The sequence below is a fragment of the Nicotiana attenuata genome, chromosome 2 (genome assembly GCF_001879085.1).
Source record: "Nicotiana attenuata strain UT chromosome 2, NIATTr2, whole genome shotgun sequence".
NCBI lineage: Eukaryota > Viridiplantae > Streptophyta > Magnoliopsida > Solanales > Solanaceae > Nicotiana > Nicotiana attenuata.
The window spans coordinates 3,547,079-3,557,877 of NC_031990.1; the positions used below are offsets into that span (position 1 = coordinate 3,547,079).

A 10,799-nucleotide genomic window follows, 5' to 3' on the forward strand; every position below is an offset into this window, starting at 1 on the left:
TCGAACTCCTCCTCTATTGGACTTGTTAAACCTTTTATAGTTGGTGTAGATTTGCCTGGACTTTCCGAATTGCCCTTTAAAAATTAATGTTCCCGCATCTGGACTAGCGCGGGCGCGCTAAGCCCGCGCTAGTGGGGTTTCCTACTGGTTTGGGCTGCTGGACTAGCGCGGGCGCGCTAAAGCCGCGCTAATGCCCGCGCTAGTGGGGTTTTCCACTGCCAAATGCGCTTTGCTTCAATTTTCGTCCATTCACTCCAATTTTTGCCCGGATCACCATCATAAGCCCTCATTTGATTATTGCACTTTTGTGAAACACCAAAGTCACCGTTAGAGCCAATTTTTTGCATTATTTACATACTTACAACAGTAAAGCATCCTTAAGTTAGAGCCCGAACGTAGGCCAAACTATACAATTTAGCCTATTATCACTATATCCATGGGTTTATCGGAAACAACTTCTCTATGTTTACAAGGTAGGGGTAATATCGACATACGCGTTACCCTTCCCGAACTCCACTTGTGGAATTACACTAGGTATATTCTTGTTGTAATTCAATTCCTACTACCTCAAGGGGACATATAGTTATTAGTTACTCATTTATAGAAGATTCCCAATAAGAACATGGTCATTAATTACTCATTTAAGAAAGAGATAAGAGTAATCTAGTCAGATAAATCTTATGGTTAATAAATGTGTCTAAGAATCTTAAACGACATATAAAATTGACCGTTAAATATTTAACATAACTAATATTCAAAATGAATATTTTAAACCGCACTATCAAATACCGTCACTAATATACTTCCTTGGTCATTTTTCATTTGTCGCCTAAGCCAAAAAACAAAAAAGGTGGTCTAAAATATTTACCACTTTATCAAATTAAGAAAACATTAACTACTTTTTTCTTCGTCAATTCAATTTTTACTTTTTTTCTTGTCAATGCTTCTTTTTCCTTGGCTTCTCTACTGCTATATTTTTTTTTTCAAAACTGTTGAGAGTATGCTATATTTGAGGGTATCTCGGAAACAACTTCTCTATCTTCACAAAGTAGGGATAAGATCGACGTACGCACTACCCTTCCCGAACTCTACTTGTGGAATTACACGAGGTATATTGTTGTTGTAATTCTATTCCTACTATCTCAAGAGGACATATAGTTATTAGTTACTCATTTATAGAAGATTCACAGTAAGACTATGATCATTAATTACTCATTTAAGAAAGAGATAAGAGTAATCTAGTCAGATAGAATCTTAAACGACATATAAAAATAACCATTAAATATTTAACATAATTAATATTCAAGTGAATATTTTAAATTGCGCTATCAAATACCGTCGCATAAATTAAGACAGAAAGAATATATATTAGTACTAGTTAGAATCTAACTAGTTCCGAAATGGACATGTGCACCTGTTAAAAAAAAGAACAAGACAGCTGAAGTTGAACTGACAAAACGCGGGCCTTACGTTTAACAAAACCTTTTCCTATTCCATTTGGATTCGTCCTCCTATATCCAAAGTCCAAACCAAATTAGGAAATAGTTTTTTTTTTTTTAAATAATTAATATATTTTATTATTATAATTGTAAAAAGAAAGTCATAAAACACCACCTCATCCCCAATTCAACACAAATTCCCCCAAAAACCTCACGAGAAAAAACACACACATATTAAAAAGGGCAAAATAAAGTGACCAAATCAAAAGTCGCGTATTTTGAAACCTCTACGAACCTTCTTTGCCAGAAGAAAAATCCAATCGTAGATTTATCTTCACACACACAGACACACAGAGTTGGTGTGGTGAAAATTTTGTGATCCTTTTGGGTTGATGAAACGACAGCGTATTGGAATCTTAGAGGACTCGTGAATTCTAGGCTTTTTGTTGTTGTTGCTGGATTAGGGTTTTTATTTTATTTGATTGTTTGATTGATCGGATTTGGTGAGAATTTTAGTGATATTATTGCGATGATGATGGCGGACCAGTCATCGCAGTATTCGTTACCATCGGAGGAATCTGCGGTCGAATTTGGGATGAATTTTGATGAGCTAAGCATGGATATTGACGATATATGGAGAATTATTGACGAGGACCCCGATCCTTCTCTGCCGGTAAATTTTCATTGAATTCTCTGTATGCATTGACAGTGTAAAAAATCTTTACACAATCAAGTCTTGGTAATCTGGTAATGATGGTAACCAATCTGCTAGTACAGGTTAAATTTCACAGGTAGTACACAAAATCTTTAAGATATCAGTATATATAAGTTAAATCTTTTTCGTAATTCAGGGTTTTACTGTGAATTGAGCATGATCATTTAGTATATAATTTTCTTAGTGGATAATTCTCGATTCAGTCGGAACTGGACATGCACCTCTTAAACTTTTTTTTGGTGTGTGTATATATATATAAATAAGATTATTGTATACGGATTCAAAATTTGGGTTTGATTTGGATTGAAATTTAAGTTATATACACTTACAGTCTAATGAATGTTACTTGCCATTTATGTTAGACTAATGAACAATGCTTATTGACTAAAGTTACCTACAATTATTTTTAAGTGACCCAATTGTGTAAATATTTTTACGCTGGCAGCGCGTGGAACTTAAGCTCTCTAAATTTTGCTTTGAAAGAAATTTTTGTAAGAATTAAATGAATAATTGAGTGTTTACTTTTAGTAGTTTAACGTTTAAGCTTTTAGATGAGTTGATTGTACAATTCGGAGATTTTCCATTTAAGTTGGATACATTTGTTGATCTTTATTTATTACGCTCTCTATTACGTCTGACATTACTGACATTCCTTTTTAGCCTGTTCCGAAAAGAATAACATCTTTCTCTATTTGGAAACTATTTTAAGAGTTGCGTCTCCATTTACGCTTAATGACATGACTTGTTTGGTCTCACTTGATATAAAAGCTCATTCATTTACTAAGAGAGAGAAAATGTAAAGACATGTGGAACTCACTTAATTATTGGTAGTACGGGTGATTTTGGTACTTTGCATATATTTAGTTTATGTGTCAAAAGTCTTCCCTTTATTTATCTAACTCAGTGCTTAGTCAAACACCTTCACATAAAATGGAACAGAGTGAGTACGTCATAATGTTGTTAATGCCATTCATTTTCTTCCCATGGGAGAGTTTAGCTAAGCTGTTAGACCTTGCCGTGTCCCATTAGGTTGCTGGATAGAGGTCTAGTAAAATTGGCTTTACTGCCTGTGAAATAGAAAATATATTATATAACCTCAATAGATAATCATTGAACTGAAAGAATATTTATATGTTTGTAATGGAATCTCATATACCTGCCTCACATTATAAGATAATTTTAGAAGAATTAAACAATTCAACATCTCAAATAAAGAATAATCTCGTGAAAAGACTTTCAAATAAAAGAATTTAGCCCTTTTAGATCTGAACAGCGAACTGTCAGTTTTTATCTTGCAAATTTTAGCTAGTGTCATCTTGAAAAAAATCTAATTGTATCTTATTTTCATTATATCTTGCTGCGTAGGATCATGACTCATGAGCTTGCGAGTTGTGGTAGTTAACTAGATTCTGTAGTTACTGGAGATGCATGGCTATGGAGGTGACCCTTGTTCTTTTTGTTGTGTCATTCAAGGTAGCATGGTGGTAACATGAAAACTGTAAATGTCAAAACACTATGATTATGCTAGTTGAAGGTCCATAACTATCAAATATTTCAAGACCACATGTATTATAAGACTGCATATTTTCACACTTCTGTGATGCCTGATTGAATAGCTTCTTTTACTAATGGGCCTTTTAGCGGCGCTCTGTGAAAAGAGAAAGGAAGAGAGAGACTCTTATTGAATTGAGTATTGACAATATACAAGAGGGACTTCTTCTACGGGAGTCTTGGTCTCTCTCTCTCTGGTTGGGATAAAATAGGGGTAGTAATCGTTTGTTACATACAATAATTTAAGTAATTTTTTAATTTTATTGTAGTACTTATTATTATTATTATTATTATTGTTATTTTTAATTTCGATAATATTGTATGGTCTACGTACAGGCTACCCTCCCCAGACCCCACCCGGTGGGAACATACTGGGTTTGTTGTTGTTGTTGATAATATTGGCTTGAGATGAGTTTATATGGTGTAACATGGTCAGTGAGGATTCATATAGTCAACCCCAACTTGTTTGGGAATGAGGCCTAGTTGTTGTAAGTATATAATATTATAGAATGGCCTATGGAATACCTTGAAATATTCTTCTACTCAATCAATGAGTTTAGACATGTGAAAACCAGTTAACATGTAACTTCACTGAATCGAAACACTGTTAATATGTACTACAAGGTTGATAGTCATAGCAATGACCTGTATAATCAATATAATTCCCTATGTAACCACGGATAGCATGTGCAGACTCTGAGTCATAATTATAGATGCTTCTAATAAGGTACCTACCTCACGTTTTTTGCCAGTGGTTCTTAATTGACCTTTAGGATGAGATTAATTGCTCTTTTGGAAAACTGGGTCTACTGTGTGATTATTGCAAGAAATTAGTAATAGAAGACGTATCAATGAAATACAGAACCTTTTTAGTTGATAGATTCAGACTCGGTATCTGTTGTCCCATTTTCAAGTCGAGACTTGTAACTGTTGAGTCTGATCGGGATTGGGATGGCCCATTGTGGAGCTAATTAGGTTGGGTGAACTAAGAGCTGCTGAAGTAATTTGGTTAGCTGAATCTTGAAATATTAAGGATACTAACGTGTGATTTCTTTGAATACTAGGTAAAACCTTGCTGAATTTCTTTAACACATTAGACTGTTTGAAAGAATACTCCTAAGCTGTTAGATGCTGAGAAATTTAATACCAATGGTTGGTAAAAATATGGTCAGAAGCATTAAGGATGTCTTGTGCCTTTTCCAGTATCTGTGGATGGGGTTCTTTTGAAGTATCTGTGGTACTTAAACAGACACATCACATTTGCAAATTTTCATAAATAAAGGACATGTTGGCAGAAATAATTTATAGATGTGTTTGACTAAATTGAACAAATGGAAATACTAGATACACTTGAAGTCAGTGAATGTTTAGTAATACGTAATAGAGATGTTTGGTACTATATTTTAGGAATGGGCTTGTCAAAATGAATAAATTTACTCATGGGATTACTCTTATTTTTAGACATTACACCTTGTAAATTCGAATGGCTTGTTGATTAAGTACTGAGCAATCGGTTACATTATTGTGTCCAAGACCAAGACGTGTTGGACCTAGACCCGTAAACTGTTTAAATTGTCCATTAGATGTAGATGGTTAAAATTGATGTGAGGTCAGTTAAATTCCGTTGTTACTAAGATGCAGCAGCAAGAGTTGACAAAAAGCTTAATGATTGAAATTATGCCATCAGCTTCACGAAGTAAAAACACAATATAGGTTAAGTAAAGAATATACTGCGAAGTGCTTTGCTTTCAATCTTCGGTCTGGAGATACATATTGTAGATCTGTCATTGGATCACGTGAACAATTTGGTCTTACAATGCTTACCCAGTTTGTCAATGATTTTAATATTCGGGTATCCTTTTGCAGAGTATGCCAGAGGTTTTTATGCCAAATGACATGGCACAAGGTTAGTTGGTTGCCGACTTGGATACTTATGGAATTTGATGTTGTTACTAACTTGGTGTGAGATTATGGTGCTTCTTACTCATCGTGATATTTGATTCTTGATGTTTATGCTATTTTAAGTAGGTTATTCAGATTTGAAGAGAGCTTCATCTTCAGGGGGTCAATTTCTTGGACACATTGGAGTCTCCCCTTCTTCAAACTCAGAAGCTTCAGATTCTAGGACAGGTGTTTCAGATGGTTCATCTGATTCTGCAGGGAATTCAAATGTTGATGGTGGGAAGCTTGAGTTTCAATTAGGGATAGACTCTCCGGTACACAGTTTCTGTGGAAACCTGACTGAACGGATGCCTGGTCAGGACAATGACTGGTCCACTCATAAGGATAATCTCTCTCGGTGTACTTCATCTAATGTCCAACAAGAAAGTAAGGAAACTCAACCTTCAGATGTCGACTAGTTGTGACACTTGTAGCTTTGCTGTTAATACTGATCATATCAATGATTGATAGAATTTGGACCAGCTATACGATATGTGAAACTCATTAATACCACTGGTTCTCCAGAGCGAGAATGTTGCGCTGAATGTTTCTTGACCTTCTTTTTAGTCGGCATTTCTGTTATTCTCATCTTTGCTCTGAGGTCCTTTTCTGTTGTAAGTTTTCTATTTATTCATTTTTGTTTTTAATCGCTTCGAAAAACGTCATTGACATTTTAGGGTTGCTGCTAAGCCAATCAACTATAGAGAACAAGTTGAGAACCTCAGAAACATTAGCTGCAGAAGAAACATCAAGCATTGAAGTAGCTGCATCTCCAAATGATGAACCCTACGCTGGGTTTAGTTTATGTCAGAGTTCTGGTACTTTGCCCGAAAGTTGGGACAAGTTTCCACAAACTTCCCATGCAGATTCTTTCTCGAAGCCGGCTGCACTAAATAACCTTGATTTTGAAATGCTGTCTCACAATGATAAGATGCTAAATATAATGGACGAACAATTGGACCATACAACTGGGATTGCAGACTCAGATACAATGGCATATGAGAATTGGACAAGAACAGGTGAAGGAGTTCAGCAGGCTCCTGAGTGTTATATGACTGCAAATTTTGGTGTTGGGGAGCTCAGTGCCTATCGTAGTGGTGGTATCCAAACATCATTAAATAATGGCATCTTGTCCTCCAGATTAAGAGACAGCAATAAGGTGCAAAAGATGTTTCCTCAGCCTTTGCCTTTCAGTGGGTCAAGTTTCCTTATTCAAAACCACCAGTTACATAGAAGGAATGACAAAAATGAACTGATAGGTGGTGCTGATATACCTACAGTTTCTGGGCTCTCAAATTCATTTTTTCCTGCTCCTGCAACTCCCTTTTCAAGTAACAATTTTTTGGTTTATCCAAAGGTTGAAAATGATATACTTCAGTTAGATAGGTCTTCTCATCACCTTGATAATTTCAAAGAAGCTTCTTTAGGAAAAACCATTCTGGTTCCTCAGGATCACCACGCTGATGTGAAGGGTAGAGAACTGCCTGTCTCATTGTCATCAACTTCAATGAAGCAGCAGTTCAGCTGTGCAATGTTAGAAAAGGGGCAAAAGCACAGTTCTTTAAAAGTTACTGGTTCTCGTCTATGTACAACCACTCATCGAGGAACTCAGCGAAGCTTGTTACCTCAAAGAAGCCATAGTGAGGATGATGATGATCTGTGTATTCTCGAGGATATAAGTGCACCTGCAAAGGCAAATCCATGTGCTAATGGCAAGTCTCTTGTTGCTCTACAGCGTACTACAATTACTAACTCTTTTATTCCAGCTGAAGTGGGACAAACGAGGCCGAAGTCAAATGATGAGCTTGTTATTTATCGAGCTGCCTTGCAGGTGAGGACTAATAGCTGTCACTATTTCAATACAGTATACACACGTGTTGCAAGAACTGTGCTCTGAAATGTTGTCATGCTATTTTTGCTGTTTTAAAATTAATATTTATCTTTAACTGTTTCTCTGGTAATTATTCGCACCCACTTGAATGGTTTTTTTTTCTTGTGTATCTTTATTGATAATAGTTTTGTTAGTTACAAAGATGGGAGTTGAAATCCTTTAAGCATGTGCAATTCAAGGGATCTGTTGGATTCTTTACTTTTATGCTGTCCAATTTATTGTTTGCTGTGTATGTGGATGATCAATACAGAAAATTCCTTCTCCTGACTTTTGAAAGCTGTCCGTGTTTAAAGTTCTTTTTGGTGGAACATGATGACACTACGTGGGTGCCTTTTGCTTCCGTGAGAAAATCTGCCTTGTTTTCACTTAAAGAAATAAATTCTGATTGGAGTGGTACCTGTTGCAGGATCTTTCTCAGCCGAAATCAGAAGAAAATCCACCCGATGGTCTTTTGGCTGTTCCTCTATTGAGACACCAGGTTCAGCTCTGTTTGATGGTTTATGTTTATAGGAATTATAAGTTTCGATTTTCTAAGTGCAGCATGTACCTGAATTTATTCTTCAAGATGTGGAGATCATTAATATCGTACTGAGGGCGTCTACTTGAATTTTGGTGCAATTGCCCGGAAATTGAGATAGTTAAATTTTACTAAAATAGTTTCGTTAGCGCCAAAAGAACTTAGCTGCTGACAAAATACATCAATGATATGTGAGTTCTCTGAATTATTCTATTGGGTGAACATATTGTGTTGTCTGAAATGATGTAGCTTATCTGAAGATATGGTTAAAAATAGTTACATTATAACTGGTACTTAGCCAATAACTCCTTTCGCTGAAAAAGATCCTTGTGGAACTTTGCATATGCTTGTGTATTTTACTGCCCTAGATTATTTTTCGGGTGTTTCAGTTTTCTTTATCTGCTTCTCTATCTCTTTTTCTTTTTTCATTTAGTCATATTGTAGTTTATAGCAGGCTGTTTAGGTTCTCTATGCCTCTTCCTCCTCCTGAAGAAGAATTAACCAGGGGAAAAACAAGAGATAAAATGTATTATATATTGAACTGGTGTGAGGAATTATCTGAATTATATCCATTCAATTTACACGCAGCGCATTGCTTTATCATGGATGGTCAAGAAGGAAAAAGCTGGTGTACCCTGTTGTGGTGGGATTCTTGCTGACGATCAGGTAACTTTTTGACACTTTTAACTTCTCAATGTTTTGTCTGTCTACATGAGAAGAATTGCCTTCGAAGTGGTCGCCCTTTTCTTAGTAATCTTTTTCCTTTGGGTTGTTGTAGGGACTTGGGAAAACTGTATCAACAATTGCACTTATACTCAAAGAAAGGTCTCCATCTTCGAGAGTTTCTACAGCCATGGCCAGACAAACTAAAACGGAGACATTGAATTTGGACGATGATGATATTTCATCTGAGCTTGACAAGTCAAAGATAGGTGCCTATTCTTATCAAGTCAATGATAATTCTAGCACAGGCAGTAAAACTTCTATGCATACAAAAGGGAGGCCTGCTGCGGGCACCCTTATCGTTTGTCCTACCAGTGTCCTTCGTCAGTGGTCTGAGGAGTTACACAATAAGGTAACAAGCAAAGCAAATCTTTCTGTCCTAGTATACCATGGTAGCAATAGAACAAAGGACCCTATTGAACTAGCAAAGTACGATGTGGTGGTCACAACATATTCAATAGTAAGCATGGAGGTCCCTAAGCAGCCTCTTGTGGAAGATGATGATGAGACAGGAAAAGGAACTCATGAATCACCTTCTAGTAAAAAGAGAAAATCTCCTTCGAGCTCAAAGAAAAGTTCATCAAAGGCAAAAAAAGAAGTGGAGAAGGAATTGCTTGAAGCCACTGCGCGCCCTCTTGCAAAGGTGGGATGGTATAGGATCGTGCTGGATGAGGCTCAAAGCATCAAGAATTACAGAACCCAAGTAGCTAGGGCTTGTTGGGGTCTTCGTGCTAAACGTAGATGGTGTTTGTCAGGGACACCTATCCAAAACGCAGTTGATGACCTTTACAGTTACTTCAGGTTTCTCAAATATGACCCATATGCAGTGTATAAACAATTCTGCTCCACAATAAAGTTTCCAATCCAGAAACATCCAACAACCGGGTACAGAAAGCTGCAAGCAGTGCTTAAGACTGTTATGCTTCGTCGCACTAAAGGTGATTATAATAACTTCAGCATGTACTTTTCCTCTATAAGCTGTATACCATTTTAGACAGGCTTGCTCCTTATATGATATAATATAATATGATTCACTTGTGGTTGCATCTTTTTTTGACGCCAAACCATTCATGTCTATTTCTATTTCAATACTGATAAAGGGTAGAGGGTCTGCGAGCACTCTTCTAGCTCCTCATTGCCCCAACCTTTCTTTTTATACTTCCCGCATCAGTATATTACATGATTCCAAGTAAAGTACTATATGGTGCCCAAATTATGTTCTAAGTTACAACTTATCTGGAAAAAAGCACTTATGTGCTGTAAGTTACAATTTCCTCCTCATCCTTCACTTTATTCTTAGTTTATCCTCAATTTATCACTTCTCTTTTCAGATGGTCTTTAGTTGTCCCTCCAGTAAGGAAATTGGAGCTAAAATCTGACATCATGTGAGAGACACGTGATGTTCACTTGGGTAATTTTGCTTGAAATTGTTATTTTAAAATGATTTTTTTAAGGAAATAGAAGTAACCAGGAGAAGAGAAAAAAAGAAAAGAAGAGAAACACTTGATCTTTCTGACTGAGAAACAAGAGAGAAAAAAAAGGAAAACGAACAGGAAAAGTAAAAAGTGGAACATATGATTGCCACAAATCCAGGTACTTTTCTCCATGCAAGGCTCCTCCATGGCTTCAACCACCTCTATAGTCAATCCTGACTCCAACATCTACAGCAAGTCCTGCCCATTGTTTAGTCAACACCACCCCCTTGTGCCCCAACCTGGAACTCCCCTACCTGAGTTGAGCAATAAATATGCAACCTCCTCCGCCACCCTAACTTCAAAATCAAGAAACTTGCATCCGTCTAACACCCGCACAAATTCTTGATCGAGAAAGCCAAATGTAGAGGATATAGGAATTCCGGGAGTATCAGACCCACCATCACAGGTGCTGGGGGCCACTTGTAGATATTTGTTGAGTGGCTGCCGCTGTGGTGATTCAGGCAGGAGAGTAGGGGTAGGTGCGGGGGACACATGAAGGGGGAGATGGAGAGGGTGGATAGGAAACAAAAAGCTTGGAAAGGAGGGG

The 10,799-nt window shown here is 36.9% G+C and overlaps 1 protein-coding gene across 2 annotated transcripts in view; it reads left to right on the forward strand.

The window, feature by feature from the left end:
- Positions 1,617-10,799, forward strand: part of LOC109243146 (helicase-like transcription factor CHR28) — a 13,402-nt gene continuing 4,219 nt past the window's right edge. Inside the window, exons 1-7 of one of the 2 annotated variants that reach the window (XM_019410050.1) lie at positions 1,617-2,112; positions 5,572-5,611; positions 5,731-6,033; positions 6,324-7,477; positions 7,944-8,015; positions 8,643-8,720; positions 8,833-9,715. In XM_019410050.1, coding sequence (XP_019265595.1) covers positions 1,969-2,112; positions 5,572-5,611; positions 5,731-6,033; positions 6,324-7,477; positions 7,944-8,015; positions 8,643-8,720; positions 8,833-9,715 — 2,674 coding nt within the window. In that variant the 5' untranslated portion in view covers positions 1,617-1,968. The remainder of the gene's footprint in view (positions 2,113-5,571; positions 5,612-5,730; positions 6,034-6,323; positions 7,478-7,943; positions 8,016-8,642; positions 8,721-8,832; positions 9,716-10,799) is intronic. The other variant, XM_019410057.1, reaches the window with a different exon arrangement.